Source organism: Ascaphus truei, assembly GCF_040206685.1.
Source record: "Ascaphus truei isolate aAscTru1 chromosome 20 unlocalized genomic scaffold, aAscTru1.hap1 SUPER_20_unloc_5, whole genome shotgun sequence".
Taxonomy (NCBI): domain Eukaryota; kingdom Metazoa; phylum Chordata; class Amphibia; order Anura; family Ascaphidae; genus Ascaphus; species Ascaphus truei.
Genome location: NW_027453861.1, coordinates 440,042 through 464,387, shown reverse-complemented (window position 1 = coordinate 464,387; position 24,346 = coordinate 440,042). Strand labels below are relative to the sequence as shown.

General features: G+C 55.6%; 1 protein-coding gene across 1 annotated transcript; it reads left to right on the top strand.

Annotated features, from left to right (window-relative positions):
• Positions 1–9,158: 9,158 nt before the first annotated feature.
• LOC142474752 (E3 ubiquitin/ISG15 ligase TRIM25-like) lies at positions 9,159–13,543 on the top strand. The gene is given in 2 exon segments (XM_075580970.1): positions 9,159–9,464; positions 9,466–13,543. Coding segments are annotated over 2 exon segments (1,587 nt in total). The 5' UTR covers positions 9,159–9,210; the 3' UTR covers positions 10,799–13,543.
• Positions 13,544–24,346: the final 10,803 nt, after the last annotated feature.

Genomic DNA, 24,346 nt, shown 5'->3' with positions numbered 1-24,346 from the left:
CACGGCGGCGGTGGGTTGGCTCGGCACAGCCATGGGGGGGGGGGGGTGGTCTGGTCAGCAGGAGAGGGGATGGTGTGGGTAGCATGAGGGGGGATGTACTGTGTAGCGGGAGGGGTGAACAGGGCAGCATGGGGAGGGGGGGATCAGTGCAGCATGGGGAGAGGGGATCAGTGCAGCATGGGGAGAGGGTATCAGGGCAGCATGGGGAGAGGGTATCAGGGCAGCATGGGGATGGGTGGCCAGGACAGCATGGGGAGAGGGTATCAGGGCAGCATGGGGATGGGTGGCCAGGGCAGCATGGGGATGGGTGACCAGGGCAGCGTGGGGAGAGGTGACCAGGGCAGCGTGGGGAGAGGTGACCAGGGCAGCGTGGGGAGAGGTGACCAGGGCAGCGTGGGGAGAGGTGACCAGGGCAGCATGGGGAGCGGGGACCGGAGCGGCAGGGTGCTGCTGAATGTGTTCTCCCATGAGGGGGGGGAGAGCAGCCCTCCCTGCTCTGCTGCGAGCAGGCACCGGAGTGAGGCTGGGGGGCGGAGCCAGCCTGCCGGGCTGCTTCTCTGCCTCTCCGGCTGGGAGAGGAGCTGGGAGTGAGGCTGGGGGGCAGAGCTGGAAGTGAGGCTGGGGGGTGGAGCCTGCTTCCTTCCCCGGCTGGGAGAGGGCTGCGGCTGCTGCTGTGCTCCCTGCTCGGGCCACTGCCTCCGTGGGGCCGCCGGACCGGATGTCCTGCGATCGGGTGCAGGAGCCTGGAAGCTGCTCGTTGGCCTCGTGCTGGGGCGTAGTGCGTGTAATGTGCCGGTGTGTCCGGGGGGGCGCGTGGCCGTAGGGCGCGTGGGGGTTAGGCGCGTGGGGGTAAGGCGCCATGAACACAGCGGCGGTGGGTTGGCTCGGCACAGCCATGGGCGGGGTAGTCTGGTCAGCAGGAGAGAGGATGGTGTGGGTAGCATGGGGGGGGGATGTACTGTGTAGCGGGAGGGGTGAACAGGGCAGCATGGGGAGAGGGGATCAGTGAAGCATGGGGAGAGGGGATCAGTGCAGCATGGGGAGAGGGTATCAGGGCAGCATGGGGAGAAGATATTTGGGCAGCATGGGGAGAAGGTATCAGGGCTGCATGGGGAGAGGGTATCAGGGGCGGAGCCAGCATGCCGGGCTGCTTCTCTACCTCTCCGGCTGGGAGAGGAGCTGGGAGAGGGCTGGGAGTGAGGCTGGGGGGCGGAGCCAGCCTGCCGGGTAGCCTGCTTCCTTCCCCGGCTGGGAGAGGAGCTGGGGGGCTGGGAGTGAGGCTGGGGGGCGGAGCCAGCCTGCCTGCTTCCTTCCCCGGCTGGGAGAGGGCTGGGAGTGAGGCTGGGAGTGAGGCTGGGGGGCGGCTGGGAGTGAGGCTGGGGGCGGGGAGTGAGGCTGGGGGGCGGGGCTGGCCTGCCGGGCTGCTTCTCTGCCTCTCCGGCTGGGAGGGGGCTGGGAGTGAGGCTGGGGGGCGGGGCTGGGGGACGGGGCTGGGAGTGAGGCTGGGGGGCGGGGCTGGGAGTGAGGCTGGGGGGCGGGGCTGGGAGTGAGGCTGGGGGGCGGGGCTGGGAGTGAGGCTGGGGGGCGGGGCTGGGAGTGAGGCTGGGGGGCGGAGCCAGCCTGCCGGGCTGCTTCTCTGCCTCTCCGGCTGGGAGAGGAGCTGGGAGAGGGCTGGGAGAGGGCTGGGAGTGAGGCTGGGGGGCGGGGCTGGGAGTGAGGCTGGGGGGCGGAGCTGGGAGTGAGGCTGGGAGGGGGCTGGGAGTGAGGCTGGGAGGGGAGCTGGGAGTGAGGCTGGGAGGGGGCTGGGAGTGAGGCTGGGGGGCGGAGCTGGGAGTGAGGCTGGGAGGGGGCTGGGAGTGAGGCTGGGAGGGGAGCTGGGAGTGAGGCTGGGAGGGGGCTGGGAGTGAGGCTGGGGGGCGGAGCTGGGAGTGAGGCTGGGAGGGGGCTGGGAGTGAGGCTGGGGGCGGAGCTGGGAGTGAGGCTGGGAGGGGGCTGGGAGTGAGGCTGGGGGGCGGAGCTGGGAGTGAGGCTGGGAGTGAGGCTGGGGGGCGGAGCTGGGAGTGAGGCTGGGAGGGGGCTGGGAGTGAGGCTGGGGGGCGGAGCTGGGAGTGAGGCTGGGAGGGGGCTGGGAGTGAGGCTGGGGGGCGGAGCTGGGAGTGAGGCTGGGAGTGAGGCTGGGGGGCGGGGCTGGGAGTGAGGCTGGGAGGGGGCTGGGAGTGAGGCTGGGGGGCGGAGCTGGGAGTGAGGCTGGGAGGGGGCTGGGAGTGAGGCTGGGGGGCGGAGCTGGCCTGCCGGGCAGCATGCTTCCTTCCCCGGCTGGGCGTGAGGCTGGGAGTGAGGAGCTGGGAGGTGGCTGGGAGTGAGGCTGGGGGGTGGGGCTGGGAGTGAGGCTGGGGGGCGGGGCTGGGAGTGAGGCTGGGGGGCCGGGCAGCCTGCTTCCTTCCCCGGCTGGGAGAGGGCTGCGGCTGCTGCTGTGCTCCCTGCTCGGGCCACTGCCTCCGTGGGGCCGCCGGGCGGGATGTCCTGCGATCTCGTGCAGGAGCCTGGATGCTGCTGGTCGGCCTCGTGCTGATGGGATCCATGCTGCGGTCGGTCGGGGAACACGCTCACAGGGACCTGCAGGGAGAGAAGGAAACAGAGTCAGTGAGCAGCTTTTGCAAGCGCAGGGTTTAAATAGCCCGCCCCATTAGCCCCTCCCCTTGTTGATTCGCGCGCAAATCCACCAAGCCTCGTGGTGGGGGGAAGGAAAGGAAGGCACGTTAAGTACCCCCTGGAGGCACGGGCCATTATGGGCGCGACGGCCCCATTTTGGGACCTCTGCTTCTTCTACACAGGCGCTGCTGGGATTATATATATAGACTAGCTGAGAGACCCGGCGTTGCCCGTGAGTTAAATTTCCCGCTAGGAAAGGGGTGGGGAGGGGGGGAAAGGGGGGGGGACAGTGGACAGGGGGAGGGGGGGGGGGGACAGTGGACAGGAGGGGGGAACAGTGGAGGGGGGGACAGTGGACAGGAGGGTGGGGGGGCAGTGGACAGGAGGGGGGGGCAGTGGACAGGAGGGGGGGGGAGACAGTGGACAGGAGGGGGGGAGACAGTGGACAGGAGGGGGGGAGACAGTGGACAGGAGGGGGGGGAGACAGTGGACAGGAGGGGGGGGAAAGTGGACAGGAGGGGACAGTGGATAGGAGGGGACGGGACAGTGGACAGGAGGGGACGGGACAGTGGACAGGAGGGGACAGTGGACAGGAGGGTGGGGACAGTGGACAGGAGGGGGAGTGGACAGTGGACAGGAGGGGGAGGGGAAAGTGGACAGAAGGGGGGGTGACAGTGGACAGGAGGGGGGGGGCAGTGGACAGGAGGGGGGGTGGGTTGCTTAAAATTTCCGGGTCCCTCCTCTCCACTCCCCCTGTATGTTTCTCGGCTCCCCCCTCTCTCTACGCTCCTGACCCCCCCCGTAGCTCCGGCCCCACCCTACAGTGCCTGACACTCACACAGTGTCACACACACACAGTGTCCCACACACACAGTGTCCCACACACACACAGTGTCCCACACACACACAGTGTCCCACACACACACAGTGTCCCACACACACAGTGTCCCACACACACACACACACACACACACAGTGTCACACACACACACACACACAGTGTCACACACACAGTGTCACACACACACACACACACACACACACACACACACACACACACACACACACACACACACACACACACACACACACACAGTGACACACACACACACACAGTGACACACACACACACACAGTGACACACACACACACACACACAGTGACACACACACACACAGTGACACACACACACACAGTGACACACACACACACACACACACACACAGTGACACACACACACACAGTGACACACACACACACAGTGACACACACACACACACAGTGACACACACACACACACACAGTGACACACACACACACACACAGTGACACACACACACACAGTGACACACACACACACAGTGACACACACACACACACAGTGACACACACACACACAGTGACACACGCACACACAGTGACACACACACACACACACACACACACAGTGACACACACACACAGTGAGACGCACACACACACACACAGTGACACACACACACACACACACACACACACACACACACACACACACACACACACACACACACAGTGACACACACACACACAGTGACACACACACACACAGTGACACACACACAGTGACACACACACACACACACAGTGACACACACACACACAGTGACACACACACACACACAGTGACACACACACACACACACAGTGACACACACACACAGTGAGACACACACACACACACACACAGTGAGACACACAGACACACACACACAGTGACACACACACACAGTGACACACACAGTGACACACACACACACACACACACACACACACACACACACACACACACACACACACACACACACAGTGACACACACACACAGTGAGACACACACACACACAGTGAGACACACAGACACACACACACACTGACACACACACACACACACACACACACACACACACACACACACACAGTGAGACACACACACACACACACACACACACACACACACACACACACACACACACACACACACAGTGACACACACACACAGTGAGACACACACACACAGTGAGACACACAGACACACACACACAGTGAGACACACACACACACACACACACACAGTGACACACACACACAGTGACACACACGTCACCTCTCCTTCCGGGCGCCGCCATCTTAGTTACTCCGCGAGGGAGGAAGGGGGTCCTTCCGGCCGCCGCCATCTTAGATGCCACGTGTCAGCTGCCTGTCCCCCCGCCGGGGAGGGGGGGAGGTGAGTGGAGCATCGGGGGGAGGTGAGTGGAGCATCGGGGGGGGAGGTGAGTGGAGCATCAGGGGGGGGTGAGTGGAGCATCGGGGGGGAGGTGAGTGGAGCATCGGGGGGAGGTGAGTGGAGCATCGGGGGGGAGGTGAGTGGAGCATCGGGGGGGGAGGTGAGTGGAGCATCGGGGGGGGAGGTGAGTGGAGCATCGGGGGGGGGAGGTGAGTGGAGCATTGGGGGGGAGGTGAGTGGAGCATTGGGGGGGAGGTGAGTGGAGCATCGGGGGGGAGGTGAGTGGAGCATCGGGGGGGAGGTGAGTGGAGCATCGGGGGGGAGGTGAGTGGAGCATCGGGGGGGGAGGTGAGTGGAGTATCGGGGGGGAGGTAAGTGGAACATCAGGGGAGGGAGGTGAGTGGAGCATCGGGGGGAGGTGAGTGGAGCATCAGGGGGGAGGTGAGTGGAGCATCGGGGGGGAGGTGAGTGGAGCATGGGGGGGAGGTGAGTGGAGCATGGGGGGGAGGTGAGTGGAGCATCGGGGGGGAGGTGAGTGGAGCATCGGGGGGGAGGTGAGTGGAGCATCGGGGGGGAGGAGGTGAGTGGAGCATCGGGGGGGAGGAGGTGAGTGGAGCATCGGGGGGAGGAGGTGAGTGGAGCATCGGGGGGGAGGAGGTGAGTGGAGCATCGGGGGGGAGGAGGTGAGTGGAGCATCGGGGGGGGAGGAGGTGAGTGGAGCATCGGGGGGGAGGAGGTGAGTGGAGCATCGGGGGGGAGGTGAGTGGAGCATAGGGGGGGAGGTGAGTGGAGCATCGGGTGGGGTGAGTGGAGCATCGGGGGGGAGGTGAGTGGAGCATTGGGGGGGAGGTGAGTGGAGCATTGGGGGGGAGGTGAGTGGAGCATTGGGGGGGAGGTGAGTGGAGCATCGGGGGGGAGGTGAGTGGAGCATCGGGGGGGGAGGTGAGTGGAGCATCGGGGGGGAGGTGAGTAGAGCATCGGGGGGGGAGGTGAGTGGAGCATCGGGGGGGAGGTGAGTGGAGCATCAGGGGGGAGGTGAGTGGAGCATCGGGGGGGAGGTGAGTGGAGCATCGGGGGGGAGGTGAGGAGCATCGGGGGGGAGGTGTGTGGAGCATCGAGGGGGGTGAGTGGAGCATCGGGGGGGGAGGTGAGTTGAGCATCGGGGGGGAGGTGAGTGGAGCATCGGGGGGAGGTGAGTGAAGCATCGGGGGGGAGGTGAGTGGAGCATCAGGGAGGGAGGGGGGAGGTGAGTGGAGCATGGGGGGGAGGTGAGTGGAGCATCGGGGAGGAAGGGGGGAGGTGAGTGGAGCATGGGGGGGAGGTGAGTGGAGCATCGGGGAGGGGTGTGTGTGTGTGTGTGTGTGTGTGTGTGTGTGTGTGTGTGTGTGTGTGTGTGTGTGTGTGTGGCCCGTCACTCCGCCTCAGGCCAATGAGAGGTGTGCGCGGGCGGGCGGCCCAAGGTCCAATGAGATTGCTGCTAGGGACACGGGGAGGGACACAGGGAGACACATACAGACACGGACACATATCACACTTTCAGAAATATATAGTAGACTAGCTGAGAGACCCGGCGTTGCCCGGGATGTAAATGCGTAATAGGTAGTATTATTTATAAATTGTGGAACAATAGGTGAGTATTTGTTGTAAAGGTTGGATAATAATATTGAAAAGAAAGATGGAAGAAAATGTAATACGATGTTGTATAAAAATGGTTTATTGTAACCACACCACAGTACAATGTATATTTTGGTGCCATAAGTGATGTAAAAATGTGAGGCGTGTGTCTTGCTACAGTAGGGTGTGAGGCGGCGGGTGGCGCGTGGGTTGTGAGTGCTGTCTGCGAGTGGGGGTCCTGCTAGGGTGTGAGGCGGCGGGTGGTGCGTGGGTTGTGAGTGCTGTCTGTGAGTGTGGGTCCTGCTAGGGTGTGAGGCGGCGGGTGGCGCGTGGGTTGTGAGTGCTGTCTGTGAGTGGGGGTCCTGCTAGGGTGTGAGGCGGCGGGTGGCGCGTGGGTTGTGAGTGCTGTCTGTGAGTGGGGGTCCTGCTAGGGTGTGAGGCGGTGGGTCAGTGATGTCGGTGCGTAGGGGCGGGAGGCAGCAGGTGTGTGTGGCGGCAGGTATGTGTCGAGTGTGGCGGGTGTCTGTTGAGTGCGTGCAGCGGCTGTGAGGGGGTGGGTGAAAGGCAGAGGCGGCCGGAGTAAGGGCGGGTGAAAGGTAGAGGCGGGGGTGGGGAGGCGGTAAGGCGGGCAGGAAGGCGAAGGGCGGCGGGAAGGGGAGGAGGGGGTGGTGGAGGGGGGCAAGGGGTGGAGGAGGGGGGCAAGGGGTGGAGGAGGGGGGCAGGGTTAGAGGAGGGGGGAAGGGTTAGAGGAGGGGGGGGGAAGGGTTAGAGGAGCGGGGGGGAAGGGTTAGAGGAGGGGGGGGAAGGGGTGGAAGTGTGGGAGGGGGTGGGAGGGGAAAGGGGTGGAGGGGAGGGGGTGGGAGGGGAAAGGGGTGGAGGGGAGGGGGGTGCAGGGGAGGGGGGTGCAGGGGTGGAGGGGAGGGGAGGGGGTGGAGGGGAGGGGGGTGCAGGGGGGGGAGGGAATGAATGTGAGGAGGACGGATTCAGGGAGTGGGTTTGAGTCAGAGGGGCATAATTGATGGATGGGGGAGAGTGAGGAGACGGGGTGTAATAGAGGAAGTGAGGAAGAGAGGGGTGAGGGGAGAGAGTGAATGAAGAAGAGAGGGGGTAAGAAAGAGATGGGGCTACACCTTGGGACTATCTGCATTAGAGTGGGGTGTGTGGGGTGTGTGTGTCTGAGTCTGAGTGAGAGAGTCTGAGTGAGAGAGAGAGTCTGAGTGAGAGAGAGAGAGTCTGAGTGAGAGAGAGCGAGTCTGAGTGAGAGAGAGAGAGAGTCTGAAGGGGAGAGAGTCTGAGGGGGGGAGTCTGAGAGAGTCTGAGGGGGAGAGAGTCTGAGGGGGAGAGAGTCTGAGGGGGAGAGAGTCTGAGGGGGAGAGAGTCTGAGGGGGAGAGAGAGAGTCTGAGGGGGAGAGTGAGAGTCTGAGAGGGAGAGTGAGAGGGAGAGTGAGAGTCTGAGAGGGAGAGTCTGAGAGGGAGAGTCTGAGAGGGAGAGGGAGAGTCTGAGAGGGAGAGTGGGAGTGGGAGAGGGAGAGTCGGAGAGGGAGAGGGAGAGAGGGAGAGTCTGAGAGGGAGAGGGAGAGGGAGAGTCTGAGAGGGGGAGAGTCTGAGAGGGGGAGAGTCTGAGAGGGGGAGAGTCTGAGAGGGGGGAGGGTGTGTGTTTGTGTCTGTCTGTCTGTGAATGAATACAGACACCAACCCACAGTCAGTCAGTCACCCACCCAAGTGTCAGTCAGTCACCCAAGTGTCAGTCACACACGAGTCAGTCAGTCAAAGTGTCAGTCACCCACCCCGTCACCCCCCCCCCCCCACAACCACTCTCTCTGTCTAGTTAACATTATGCCCCCCCCTGAAAACATTTCTGCGGACGCCCATGCCTATACCCCAATCCCTGTGATATGCACATCGCCCGCTCATACTATTCCCCAGGGACCTGTACCCCCGAGATTCAGTACGTTATACCGGGCGCCATATCTGAGAGCCCCCTGCTGTGTATCCGCAGTGTGCTTAGTGTGTTACTGTATATATATATATGTGCCTATTCAGCCCCACTTATTCTACTTATTACTTATAATAAAGTGTTTTAATAATCCAATATTCCTAGGCAATAAATGAGGGGCCATTAATATGCTTACTTGTTTGGTCTACAAAAGGTTCTGTCCCTGAACCAGTCCTGTTACACCTGACACATACTTTGACCACAGGAGGGGGCGCTGTAATGGGCCCTTAGGTCCTGTTCCTGCTTTGGTAACAATACCTAAATTCTCTGCTCCGATGACTCATGTAGAGACAGACGGGGGTATTATACGCTCACGGGTATATAGTCTGGTATAGAATTTATTACGTACGTTCCTCTCAATGCTCGTCTTATGTGTTACTGGGTCCCATGTACTGCAGGAACATGCTGAGGTGTACAACACACAGCTGACTTAAAAGGTTACCTAACCCCTGAAGTGCAACACCTGTCACATGTCACCAAACGCCTCATGTGAGCACAGATAGATAACATGCTGCATATTCTTTTATCTACTCGTATTCCTCATATTGTATACTGCAGCCAGGAACTTACAGGGTTAATAGTCTGGGTAACAAACTCCCGCCCCTGTGTGCTGAGAAGGGGAACGCCCCACTGGTTATATGAGAGAGAGGAGAATGTAAGTTTCGTTTCCTGCTGCTGCTTCCAAGCATGGCGTCTGCTGGTCTGAGAGAGGAGCTAACCTGCCCCATCTGCCTGAGCACTTATACCCAGCCTGTAACGCTGAGATGTGGGCATAACTTCTGCCAGGGCTGTATTGGGAGTGTGTGGGATTCCCAGGGGGGATCTGGTCTTTATACCTGTCCTGAATGCAGAGCAGAGTTTCAGGAGCGTCCTGCACTGCAGAGGAACCTGAAGCTGTGTAACATAGCGGAGCGTTTCCTTTCTACTCAGCCGGAGCCGGCCGGAGGCTGTGATCTTCTGCACTTACTGTGTTACCTCCTCTGTACCCGCTGCCAAAACATGTCTGCATTGTGACGCCTCCCTGTGTGATATTCACCTAGAGAGACACAGCAAGTCAGAGGAACATGTCTTATCTGAGCCAACCACCACCTTAAAGACCAGGAAATGCCCCGTCCACAAGAAGCTCTTGGAGTATTACTGCCCTGAGGATGCTGCCTGTATCTATGTGTCCTGCTGCGTGTTTGGGGAGCACAGGGGACACCAGGTGGAGTCGCTGAATGAGGCCTCTGAGAAGAAGAAGGAGAAACTGAGACATGTTCTGGAGAAACTGACCTCAGTGAGAGAGGAGACTGAGAAAAGAGCCCAGAGTCTGCAGGAACGCAGGAGAGAAGTGCAGGAAAAAGCAGCTGGGGAGACAGCCCGAGTCACTGCCCTGATTAGGGACATCAGGGCACAACTGGAAGTCCTAGAGAAGCGAGTCCTGAGTGAGATCAACAGGTGGGAAGAGCAGGTTTCTCTCCGAGTCTCTGATCTAATCCAGCAGCTGGAAATAAAGAAGGACGAGCTGTCCAGGAAGATACTTCACATTGAGGAGCTGAGCAACATCACTGATCCATTAACTGTCTTACAGGGACGGGAATCAGACAATGCTGACTTCTGTGATGCTGAGGAGGGAGATAATGAGGACAGAGAGAGAGAGGGTAATAAGGTCCCTGCTGTAGGCGATTTGTATGAGGTTCTGATCCCACTGACCTTACAGAGATTAGCTGATATTGTGACTGATCTAAAAGCAAAGAGCGGGTTCTGTGTGCAGGGGGATTCAGGCATATTACTGGATGTAAATACAGCGGCTAATAATGTATCTGTATCAGGTGACCTGAAAACTGCATCCTGGTCAGTAAGAAACCAGTTACGCCCAAATACACCAGAGAGATTTGGGGATAATCAGGTTTTAAGCAGCAGGAGTTTTTCCTCAGGACAACATTACTGGGAGGTGGAGATCAGTGACTCAGGGGGCAGCAGGGTAGGGATTTCCTATCCCAGTATAGTAAGGGAAGGAGATCAGTCTCGCATAGGAGATAATAAGAAGTCCTGGTGTTTGCGTATGTGGGGTAATAATCATGCAGTGACACATGACACAATACAAACACAGATATATCCCGAGTCTCGCGTGCAGAGATTAGGAATATACCTGGACTATGAGGCTGGGCGGCTGTCCTTTTATCAGCTGTGTGACCCGATCAGACACTTACACACCGTCACTGCCACCTTCACTGAGCCTCTTCATGCTGCGTTCGGTGTATGGGGTAATGGCTGGGTCAGAATCAGGAGCTAGGAGTACTGATCCCGGCCCAGCAGGGGAACCCATAGATATAGTATATATTGTGTTTGTGGGTTTGTGTGCGCTCTCATTGGCTCCCATTGGCTCTCAAGCTCTCCCATTGGCTGACTGCGGGGCGGGCCTTGGCTCTGATTGGCTCTCATTGCCTGACTACGGGGTGGGGCCTTGCTGCAGCCTTGTGGGGGAGGGGGAGGGTTGTGGTTACCACAGATCTGCGCATTGATTGGTTGAATCATTATGATGTCACAGTTTTACACACGATTCTGGGACTTGTAGTTCACGTCTGTAACTAAAATTGTAACGGAAGAGAAGCAGGACTACAACTCCCAGAAGCCCCTGCAGGCGAGAGAGACCACATGACAAGAGACGGCCAATCTCAATCAGTGCAGTTGTGGAGAGAGAAAGAGACAGAGGGTGAGTAAGTGGGAGAGACATCACAGGCAGACGTGTGGGGTGATTGCACACACAGACAGGACCCACAGCCCCTCACATCTGTCCCTCCCACTGCAGGGGGACACAGACAGGACCCACAGCCCCTCACATCTGTCCCTCCCACTGCAGGGTGACACAGACAGGACCCACAGCCCCTCACATCTGTCCCTCCCACTGCAGGGGGACACAGACAGGACACACAGCCCCTCACATCTGTCCCTCCCACTGCAGGGGGACACAGACAGGACACACAGCCCCTCACATCTGTCCCTCCCACTGCAGGGGGACACAGGACACACAGCCCCTCACATCTGTCCCTCCCACTGCAGGGGGACACAGACAGGACACACAGCCCCTCACATCTGTCCCTCCCACTGCAGGGGGACACAGACAGGACCCACAGCCCCTCACATCTGTCCCTCCCACTGCAGCGTGACACAGACAGGACCCACAGCCCCTCACATCTGTCCCTCTCACTGCAGGGGGACACAGACAGGACCCACAGCCCCTCACATCTGTCCCTCCCACTGCAGGGGGACACAGACAGGACACACAGCCCCTCACATCTGTCCCTCCCACTGCAGGGGGACACAGACAGGACACACAGCCCCTCACATCTGTCCCTCCCACTGTAGGGTGACACAGACAGGACACACAGCCCCTCACATCTGTCCCTCCCACTGCAGGGGGACACAGACAGGACCCACAGCCCCTCACAGCTGTCCCTCCCACTGCAGGGTGCATCTTAACCCTGGCTGTGCTTAAAGCGGTGACCATGCAGCAAGCTTAAGCCTATAGGGAACCATGTTTAAAATTATTTTGAAGCAGAAAGTGGCACTGTGTGCTCATTTGCATGTCATTTCCCAGAATCCCTTGCTGCAGTGTAAGTGCTGTGTGCTGGGTGATAATGGTGAAAGGGGTAAGATATGCAAATGAGCATACAGTAATATTTCCATTTGATATATATATATATATATATATATATATATATCACATACCTGTCCTGGGGATATCTGATTGCTTTAATCTGTGTTTAGTTCCTGTTCTGGGAGCGAGCGTATAGAAGTAATATAGGAGCATATACCCATTACATATATATGTTTGTGCTGTGTCAGTAAATGGAAATGCTTTATAATATAAGAATTGTATGATGCAGAATAACATATTCCTGCTTCTCCCTGAGAATGTTTGTCAGACAAGTGTTTCTCTCACCGCGTCTCTCATCTCATTTAATAAATGTTATCACAATATTTCTCCGCGTGTGATACTGTAAAGAGACGCGTCAGCCCCCCGGATATAACTCTGCCGCTGAGTTATTTTGGCCCTAGGTGGGACGGCAGCTTTAAAGGCGCGTGGGATAATAATATAATATCTGATAGTCTTATTAATCGTGTCACCTCCCAATGAGCGTTTATCTATTCCTGTTATTCTGCTGTGTGCAGTGATTCCTGCCTTTCTTGTTATGCTGCAGCATATAATATGTAGTGCGGACATCTGCCAAACATTTACGTTTCATAGGGATAAAACCTGTCCTGTTCATAGGAAATAATGGGGTTACTGTCCCATGATTTAATGTGTATATTATCTCCGGAGATATTAGGGGAAAAGCCTCTACTGCCTGTAACATTCCCCTTTATCCCTTTTACTTGTTATTTACACACCCACAGTACCGCTGCTTGTTATTTACACTCCCACAGTACCGCTGCTTGTTATTTACACACCCACAGTACCGCTGCTTGTTATTTACACACCCACAGTACCGCTGCTTGTTATTTACACGCACACACAGTACCGCTGCTTGTTATTTACACGCACACACAGTACCGCTGCGTGTTATTTACACGCACACACAGTACCGCTGCGTGTTATTTACACACACACAGTACCGCTGCTTGTTATTTACACACCCACAGTACCGCTGCTTGTTATTTACACACACAGTACCGCTGCTTCTATTTACACACACACAGTACCACTGCTTGTTATTTACACACACACACAGTACCGCTGCTTCTATTTACACACACACAGTACCACTGCTTGTTATTTACACACACACACAGTACCGCTGCTTCTATTTACACACACACAGTACCACTGCTTGTTATTTACACACACACACAGACCGCTGCTTGTTATTTACACACCCACAGTACCGCTGCTTGTTATTTACACACACAGTACCGCTGCTTCTATTTACACACCCACAGTACCGCTGCTTGTTATTTACACACACACAGTACCGCTGCTTGTTATTTACACACACACAGTACCGCTGCTTGTTATTTACACACACACAGTACCGCTGATTGTTAATTACACACACACAGTGCCGCTGCTTGTTAATTACACACAGTACCGCTGCTTGTTAATTACACACACACAGTACCGCTGCTTGTTAATTACACACACACAGTGCCGCTGCTTGTTAATTACACACACACACAGTACCGCTGCTTGTTATTTACACACACACACTGTACCGCTGCTTGTTATTTACACACACAGTACCGCTGCTTGTTAATTACACACACACAGTACCGCTGCTTGTTAATTACACACACACAGTACCGCTGCTTGTTAATTACACACACACACAGTACCGCTGCTTGTTAATTACACACACACAGTACCGCTGCTTGTTAATTACACACACACAGTACCGCTGCTTGTTAATTACACACACACAGTACCGCTGCTTGTTAATTACACACACACAGTACCGCTGCTTGTTAATTACACACACACAGTGCCGCTGCTTGTTAATTACACACACACAGTACCGCTGCTTGTTAATTACACACACACAGTACACAGGTGAGAGCGTCCCTAATAATTGAAGGGAAAGGGTGAGAGCTTCTCCAATAACCTCTAACATCAGGGGAGCGATGAGAAGGTGCCATGAAATACAGACAATAACATGGTGCAATATGGCTAACGCATACATACAAAGGGGGGTACGGGCTGTACATGTCCCCCTCCCAATGGGACAGGAAATGAGCAGTAACCCCGCCAGCGTCGCCGTGGTAACGGGAGGGAGAGACGCGCATAGTCTGGAACAATGTATCAGGGATAGGGAAACACGGAGATAGTTTCAGAATAAGTCACAAATTTAATAGCGTGAAAAATATAAATGTGCAAAATTGGAACCGACTCATTTAGCAAAGTATACAGCTCTAATTATCCCACTGGGGGGGGGGGATACAAAGGGAGGGGGGCGTGTGGGGTAAACATGGGGGTCTGGGGAGCAGGAAAACATAGAGACACTGGGGGAGGGTTAGAGGGGCAACGTTTCGGGGTAGGAACCCTTTCTTCTGGCCCGTTCCCTTGGGTCCACAGGAACCTCACGGTACTTCCCCTGACCCGTATCCCCCTCTAAGACACAAGAATGAAATCACAGAGCAATCCCCTATCTCTGCCGTGAGCGCCCCCCGCAGTAACGGGAAGTGTATCAGGGTAACGCACCCCGTCCTTATTCTCCGTAAAGGCGCTATGCGCCGCCCCCCGCAGTAACGGGAAGTGTATCAGGGTAACGCACCCCGTCCTTATTCTCCGTAAAGGCGCTATGCGCCGCCCCCCGCAGTAACGGGAAGTGTATCAGGGTAACGCACCCCGTCCTTATTCTCCGTAAAGGCGCTATGCGCCGCCCCCCGCAGTAACGGGAAGTGTATCAGGGTAACGCACCCCGTCCTTATTCTCCGTAAAGGCGCTATGCGCCGCCCCCCGCAGTAACGGGAAGTGTATCAGGGTAACGCACCCCCCGCAGTAACGGGAAGTGTATCAGGGTAACGCACCCCGTCCTTATTCTCCGTAAAGGCGCTATGCGCCGCCCCCCGCAGTAACGGGAAGTGTATCATGGTAACGCACCCCGTCCTTATTCTCCGTAAAGGCGCTATGCGCCGCCCCCCGCAGTAACGGGAAGTGTATCAGGGTAACGCACCCCCGCAGTAACGGGAAGTGTATCAGGGTAACGCACCCCCGCAGTAACGGGAAGTGTATCAGGGTAACGCACCCCGTCCTTATTCTCCGTAAAGGCGCTATGCGCCGCCCCCCGCAGTAACGGGAAGTGTATCAGGGTAACGCACCCCGTCCTTATTCTCCGTAAAGGCGCTATGCGCCGCCCCCCGCAGTAACGGGAAGTGTATCAGGGTAACGCAGCCCGTCCTTATTCTCCGTAAAGGCGCTATGCGCCGCCCCCCGCAGTAACGGGAAGTGTATCAGGGTAACGCACCCCGTCCTTATTCTCCGTAAAGGCGCTATGCGCCGCCCCCCGCAGTAACGGGAAGTGTATCAGGGTAACGCACCCCCGCAGTAACGGGAAGTGTATCAGGGTAACGCACCCCGGCCTTAGTCTCCGTAAAGGCGCTATGCGCTGCCCCCCGCCGTAACGGGAAGTGTATCAGGGTAACGCAGCCCGTCCTTATTCTCCGTAAAGGCGTTATGCGCCGCCCCCCGCAGTAACGGGAAGTGTATCAGGGTAACGCACCCCGTCCTTATTCTCCGTAAAGGCGCTATGCGCCGCCCCCCGCAGTAACGGGAAGTGTATCAGGGTAACGCACCCCGTCCTTATTCTCCGTAAAGGCGCTATGCGCCGCCCCCCGCAGTAACGGGAAGTGTATCAGGGTAACGCACCCCGTCCTTATTCTCCGTAAAGGCGTTATGCGCCGCCCCCCGCAGTAACGGGAAGTGTATCAGGGTAACGCACCCCGTCCTTATTCTCCGTAAAGGCGTTATGCGCCGCCCCCCGCAGTAACGGGAAGTGTATCAGGGTAACGCACCCCGTCCTTATTCTCCGTAAAGGCGCTATGCGCCGCCCCCCGCAGTAACGGGAAGTGTATCAGGGTAACGCACCCCGTCCTTATTCTCCGTAAAGGCGCTATGCGCCGCCCCCCGCAGTAACGGGAAGTGTATCAGGGTAACGCACCCCGTCCTTATTCTCCGTAAAGGCGCTATGCGCCGCCCCCCGCAGTAACGGGAAGTGTATCAGGGTAACGCACCCCGTCCTTATTCTCCGTAAAGGCGCTATGCGCCGCCCCCCGCAGTAACGGGAAGTGTATCAGGGTAACGCACCCCGTCCTTATTCTCCGTAAAGGCGCTATGCGCCGCCCCCCGCAGTAACGGGAAGTGTATCAGGGTAACGCACCCCCGCAGTAACGGGAAGTGTATCAGGGTAACGCACCCCGTCCTTATTCTCCGTAAAGGCGCTATGCGCCGCCCCCCGCAGTAACAGGAAGTGTATCAGGGTAACGCACCCCGTCCTTATTCTCCGTAAAGGCGTTATGCGCCGCCCCCCGCAGTAACGGGAAGTGTATCAGGGTAACGCACCCCGTCCTTATTCTCCGTAAAGGCGCTATGCGCCGCCCCCCGCAGTAACGGGTAGTGTATCAGGGTAACGCACCCCGTCCTTATTCTCCGTAAAGGCGCTATGCGCCGCCCCCCGCAGTAACGGGAAGTGTATCAGGGTAACGCACCCCGTCCTTATTCTCCGTAAAGGCGCTATGCGCCGCCCCCCGCAGTAACGGGAAGTGTATCAGGGTAACGCACCCCGTCCTTATTCTCCGTAAAGGCGTTATGCGCCGCCCCCCGCAGTAACGGGAAGTGTATCAGGGTAACGCACCCCGTCCTTATTCTCCGTAAAGGCTTTATGCGCCGCCTCCCGCAGTAACGGGAAGTGTATCAGGGTAACGCACCCCGTCCTTATTCTCCGTAAAGGCGTTATGCGCTGCCCCTCCTTTGTGACGCTAAACCAAGTAATGGAGACCACACAATGTTGGAAGAAAAGGTCACAGCTTTATTTTAACACCCGCTGTTAAAATCCTACCAGCCCGCCCGCCAGCCCAGCACGCTCCCTGCAAAATGGGGGGGAGATCCTTGCCCAGCGGCCAGCGATTGGCAGCTCTCCCTCCCCCCGCCCGAAGCATGTGAATGGGGGAGGGGGGGGGAGATCCTTGCTCTTTGGTGTCAGTCTCTATGTGCCGCTAGAGAGGATGAATTTTGCCCGTGGCCTTATTTACCTTCCTCCTAGCTTTCTCTTTCCGTGGCCCCTTTTATAATTCGCTTTGGACTAATTACAGACCAAGTGATTAAAACCTCACTCCACAGCGCCTTTTAGCGGGCGCGTTCCTGCCGTAACCGATAAATCACCTCTAGTGTTTTGTTGTTGGCTGGGTCGATCCCCCCGAGGTGTAGCAAAATAACATCCGGTTTCACCTGCAATTCTGCTCGCGCCTTGTCCAGAGCCGGTTACAGATCAACCAAGCACATTCCTCTCTTCCCAAGCCAACGCCAATGCACCCGCTCCCCCGTACACCACAGCTGCTGGCCGCACCGCTGATCCTTCGCCCATACATGCGCCCCACTGAATGAAGGAATGTCCCATGATCCACATTTCCAGGGCCTTGTGCAGCTGTCTCCTGAGAGGGAATAACATGTTAATCTTCTTGCGTCCGCACGCTGCTGTGCCCTTTGGCCCTGATGTAACCCCTATCGGCACTGGGTTTCCACCTCCCCGGTTTCTTTATTTGCTCCGGCGTACAGTCGCTCAGCTGCCGCTGTAGCGGCACCGATTCTGAAGGATACCAAATACACTAGGATCCATCCCCCCTAGCGGCAAAGCCCCGCCTAAAAACGCTTTGAAACGGGCACCTTGTGAGTGGCGTTGCGTCCTGCCTTATGCCTGGGCCTTGCGTACCGCTTAATCATCACCACTGGGCCCTCTCTTCTGTTATTTGTCCATTGTGGGCCCACACTCCCCCTCCCGCTTGGTCGGTTTTAGACCTGCGAACCTTGCACGCCACAGACGTACCATTGAGAATCGCGCTTACGGAAACAAACCCGAACCCTTGCTTGCTTTAGATGCTGCCGCTAGCTCGCCGGCCCTGAAGGAGCCACAGAAAGCCGCGGCCAATGCTACTCTGAACAGTTCCCTTCCCGCTGTATAGACACATTCCTTGTTTGTTGCCATTATCAATGCCTCCAGCCTGCCTGGCGTTACCGTCTCCCTGCCGTCAGTTCTCCTGGCTTCGCCCCTATCCCAGCCTATGGGGATTCTCCTTGTTGTGTACAAACTTGCTATAATGCCTCAAAAAAGGCGCAGGAAATGGCGCAGCCCATGGGGGAGGCACATGTCCGCGTAGTAAGCCCCCTCGAACTTGCAACCCATGAGCCTGAAAATATCTGGGTATAAAGGTAGCATTGGCATCTTAAGAGTGATGCATTTAAAGTGATCATTTTAAGTGACAATATAGTTAGACTATAGTTATATACAGGCATACCCCAGTTTAAGGACACTCTCTTTAAGTACACTCGCGAGTAAGGACATACCGCTCAATAGGCAAACGGCAGCTCGCGCATGCGCCTGTCAGCACGCCCTGCACAGCAATACCGGCTCCCTACCTGTACCGAAGCTGTGCGCAAGCGGGGAGACTATAGAGCATGTTACACATGTGTTATTTACATCAGTTCTACACATATATGACGATTGCAGTACAGTACATGCATCGATAAGTGGGGAAAGGTAGTGCTTCACTTTAAGTACATTTTCGCTTTACATACATGCTCCGGTCCCATTGCGTACGTTAATGCGGGGTATGCCTGTGTTACATAGTTACATACATGCTCCGTCCCATTGCGTACGTTAATGCGGGGTATGCCTGTGTTACATAGTTACATACATGCTCCGGTCCCATTGCGTACGTTAATGCGGGGTATGCCTGTGTTACATAGTTACATACATGCTCCGGTCCCATTGCGTACGTTAATGCGGGGTATGTCTGTGTTACATAGTTACATACATGCTCCGGTCCCATTGCGTACGTTAATGCGGGGTATGCCTGTGTTACATAGTTACATACATGCTCCGGTCCCATTGCGTACGTTAATGCGGGGTATGCCTGTGTTACATAGTTACATACATGCTCCGGTCCCATTGCGTACGTTAATGCGGGGTATGCCTGTGTTACATAGTTACATACATGCTCCGGTCCCATTGCGTACGTTAATGCGGGGTATGCCTGTGTTACATAGTTACATACATGCTCCGGTCCCATTGCGTACGTTAATGCGGGGTATGCCTGTGTTACATAGTTACATACATGCTCCGGTCCCATTGCGTACGTTAATGCGGGGTATGCCTGTATTTACTTTCTTCATACAAGACCAATAACCTCAGCTTATATGACATGGATCTAATTGCATTCTCTTCACAGGTATGTCCCTGATGATATACAAGTCCTGTTTTTTTTTTTGTTGTTTTTTTGGGGGTTTTTTGCGCTAATATCACAATTTTATTGATATATGTTATTAAAGTTTATTTTTTATAACTTGTATTTTTTATTTTTGTGAAAATACAGCATATATACAACTTATTTCCAGTACTGTGACATGCATTATTCATATCTCTTATGTATGATAGCTGTACACAAACATTGTCATCAAAAACAGAGTTATAAGCAACTACATAGACTTAAATAATAAATAAACAAAACGTAAAATTAGGTGGGGGGGGGTAAGAGGAAGAGGGTGGGGAGGGGGAGAGGAAGAGGGTGGGGAGGGGGAGAGGAAGGGTGGGGAGGGGGAGAGGAAGGGTGGGGAGGGGGAGAGAAAGGGTGGGAGGCCGCGGTACTGATCAACGCTTCCGGGACCGATGTCTGGATTAATTTGTTGCTGCTGGGAGGTCTACTCCATTACAGGAGAACGCATCTAACTACTATTAAAGCAAAACGGTGGAACTCTCCACCCCAGGGATGTCTGTCTGGGCCAGCCAAGGCGTCCAAACTTTTAGGAAATTTTCGCCAGTGTCATTGACTAAACTTGTCAATTTTTCCATCTGGCATACGAACCAAATTCTATTCCGGATTTTGGGGATAACAGGAATTTCACTTTGTTTCCATAATGCTGCAATCTCGCACCGCACGGCTGTAGCAAAATGTGCTATTAGTTTAAGAGTTGCTTTCGAGAGGCCCTGTCGTGCTCTTCCCAGAAGGAAGAGACCGGGATCAAATGGGATGTCGAGGCCTAAAAGCCTCTGAAGCCAATTAATGATTTTTTTCCATAATGGAATCAGCCGGGGGCAGGACCACAGCATATGTAACAGATCAGCGGATTCTCCACTTTTTCTAGGACAGAGTGGAGAACTACCGTTTACAAATTTGGATAATCTAAGTGGGGTGAGGTACCACCTCATTAGGACCTTATATGCGTTCTCCTTTAATGTTGTGCAAATCGAACTCTTAGCAGCTGCTGTTGCTATTTGGGTCCACTCGTCTAAATCTAGTGTCTCCCCTAAGTCCGTTTCCCATTTTAGCATGTAACCTAGCTTGTGGGTGACTTTAATTCCAGAACCGATCACTTCTCTATACATCTGCGATGTGAGTCCCTTCGTGTTAGTCTCATTCCGACAGAATCTAGAATTACTAAACAGACCCTATTGAAACACCCAACAGAAGGGGGCTTAGCAGTACCTTGCTTGATTTCATACTATCGAGCGGCCCAATTATGTCAACTCTCCCAATGGCAAACACACCCTGATTTGAAGAGATGGGTAGCATTGGAAAGCAAAGCTTGTTCCCCATTGGAACTAAGCAACCTATTATGGACCCCAAAAATAGCAAGAAAATCCGCTATACAGCAGCCGCTATCCTCAATGACCAATTCATTAGCAATCTGGGATGTTACCAAATTTAGATGCGGACTTACGTCCAAACAAACCCTGATGACACCCCTATGGGGTAACCCACACTTTGCTCCGGGTATGCCTAGCGCTAACTTTCAAATTTGGAAACAGCAGAATATTATGAGATTACAAGATCTGGTGGTAGACAACAAACTTATATCATTTGCACAAATTAGAGAAGAGAAAAATATCCCACATTCAGAATTTTATAGATACCTCCAGATCAGAGCCTTCTACAATAATTCAACCCCATACCCACCTTTGACAACATACAAGTCCTGTTTTAAAAGAATTACCCTCCTGGCTTGTACTATAGATTTCTCTTGGTATGTTTGAATATCAAAAGGTGTTTTTTTTTTTTTTTTCCCCCTCTTAACTCTGTGCTGTTAATTGACCAACTGGAACAATCTGATTTATTGGGGCGGGGGGAGGGTCATGTGACTGCTTTAGATGTATAAAAACACATACTCCCCTTGCATTGGCATCTTAAGAGTGATGCATTTAAAGTGATAATTTTAAGTGACAATATAGTTAGACTATAGTGTGACTGGGGACTGCATCCTTTCTGCAAACTCTTACTCAAGGCAACAAACGGTGAGCTTATATGACCACACTTTGATCCCATGCTTGTTAACCTGCATATTTTTACCCCACACCCCTTTACAACTTGTTTCACTGCAGCCTCTCCCAAAACTGCCTGCACAAAAATAACTCCCACACCAATGTGCAGACTGAACAGCTTCCTCGGGAATCATTTTGCTGTTTATTTTATTCACCTTCACTATTCACATTAGCGTAGGAAGTGTGTGAGCGCCCCCAGTGTTTCCTACAGCTTCTCCAATAAAGCAGGGGGTGGGTGAGAGCGTCCCTAATACTGCAGGGGGTGGGTGAGACCGTCCCTAATACTGCAGGGGGTGGGTGAGAGCGTCCCTAATACTGCAGGGGGTGGGTGAGACCGTCCCTAATACTGCAGGGGGTGGGTGAGACCGTCCCTAATACTGCAGGGGGTGGGTGAGACCGTCCCTAATACTGCAGGGGGTGGGTGAGACCGTCCCTAATACTGCAGGGGGTGGGTGAGAGTGTCCCTAATACTGCAGGGGTTGAGTGAGACTGTCCCTAATACTGCAGGGGGTGGGTGAGAGCGTCCCTAATACTGCAGGGGGTGGGTGAGACCGTCCCTAATACTGCAGGGGGTGGGTGAGACCGTCCCTAATACTGCAGGGGGTGGGTGAGACCGTCCCTAATACTGCAGGGGGTGGGTGAGACCGTCCCTAATACTGCAGGGGGTGGGTGAGAGTGTCCCTAATACTGCAGGGGTTGAGTGAGACTGTCCCTAATACTGCAGGGGGTGGGTGAGAGTGTCCCTAATATTGCAGGGGGTGGGTGAGAGTGTCCCTAATACTGCAGGGGGTGGGTGAGACCGTCCCTAATACTGCAGGGGGTGGGTGAGACCGTCCCTAATACTGCAGGGGGTGGGTGAGACCGTCCCTAATACTGCAGGGGGTGGGTGAGACCGTCCCTAATACTGCAGGGGGTGGGTGAGACCGTCCCTAATACTGCAGGGGGTGGGTGAGAATGTCCCTAATACTGCAGGGGTTGGGTGAGACTGTCCCTAATACTGCAGGGGATGGGTGAGAGCGTCCCTAATACTGCAGGGGTAGGTGAGAGCGTCCCTAATACTGCAGGGGGTGGGTGAGAGTGTCCTTAATACTGCAGGGGATGGGTGAGTGTGTCCCTAATACTGCAGGGGGTGGGTGAGAGCGTCCCTAATACTGCAGGGGGTGGGTGAGAGCGTCCCTAATACTGCAGGGGGTGGGTGAGAGCGTCCCTTATACTGCAGGGGATGGGTGAGAGCGTCCCTAATACTGCAGGGGCTGGGTGAGAGCGTCCCTAATACTGCAGGGGATGGGTGAGACCGTCCCTAATACTGCAGGAGATGGGTGAGTGTCCCTAATATCGCAGGGGGTGGGTGAGAGCGTCCCTAATACTGCAGGGGGTGGGTGAGAGCGTCCCTAATACTGCAGGGGGTGGGTGAGAGCCTCCCTAATACTGCAGGGGATGGGTGGGAGCGTCCCTAATACTGCAGGGGGTGGGTGAGAGCGTCCCTAATACTGCAGGGGGTGGGTGAGACCGTCCCTAATAATTCAGGGGATGGGTGAGAGCGTCCCTAATACTGCAGGGGGTTGGTGAGAGCGTCCCTAATACTGCAGGGGGTGGGTGAGAGTGTCCCTAATACTGCAGGGGGTGGGTGAGAGCGTCCCTAATACTGCAGGGGGTGGGTGAGACCGTCCCTAATACTGCAGGGGGTGGGTGAGACCGTCCCTAATACTGCAGGGGGTGGGTGAGACCGTCCCTAATACTGCAGGGGATGAGTGAGAGCGTCCCTAATACTGCAGGGGTGGGTGAGAGCGTCCCTAATTCTGCAGGGGGTGGGTGAGAGCGTCCCTAATACTGCAGGGGGTGGGTGAGAGCGTCCCTAATACTGCAGGGGGTGGGTGAGAGCGTCCCTAATACTTCAGGGGGTGGGTGAGAGCGTCCCTAATACTGCAGGGGGTGGGTGAGAGCGTCCCTAATACTGCAGGAGATGGGTGAGTGTCCCTAATACTGCAGGGGATGGGTGAGAGCGTCCCTAATACTGCAGGAGGTGGGTGAGAGCGTCCCTAATACTGCAGGGGGTGGGTGAGAGCGTCCCTAATACTGCAGGATGTGGGTGAGTGTCCCTAATTCTGCAGGGGATGGGTGAGACCGTCCCTAATAATGCACGGGGTTGGTGAGAGCGTCCCTAATACTGCAGGGGATGAGTGAGAGCGTCCCTAATACTGCAGGGGATGAGTGAGAGCGTCCCTAATACTGCAGGGGGTGGGTGAGAGCGTCCCTAATTCTGCAGGGGGTGGGTGAGAGCATCCCTAATACTGCAGGGGATGGGTGAGAGCGTCCCTAATACTGCAGGGGGTAGGTGAGAGCGTCCCTAATACTGCAGGGGGTGGGTGAGAGCGTCCCTAATACTTCAGGGGGTGGGTGAGAGCGTCCCTAATACTTCAGGGGGTGGGTGAGAGCGTCCCTAATACTGCAGGGGGTGGGTGAGTGTCCCTAATTCTGCAGGGGATGGGTGAGACCGTCCCTAATACTGCAGGGGGTGGGTGAGAGTGTCCCTAATACTGCAGGGGGTGGGTGAGAGCGTCCCTAATACTGCAGGGGGCGGGTGAGAGCGTCCCTAATACTGCAGGGGGTGGGTGAGTGTCCCTAATACTGCAGGGGGTGGGTGAGATCGTCCCTAATACTGCAGGGGGTGGGTGAGAGTGTCCTTAATACTGCAGGGGGTGGGTGAGAGCGTCCCTAATACTGCAGGGGGTGGGTGAGTGCGTCCCTAATACTGCAGGGGGTGGGTGAGTGTCCCTAATTCTGCAGGGGATGGGTGAGACCGTCCCTAATACTGC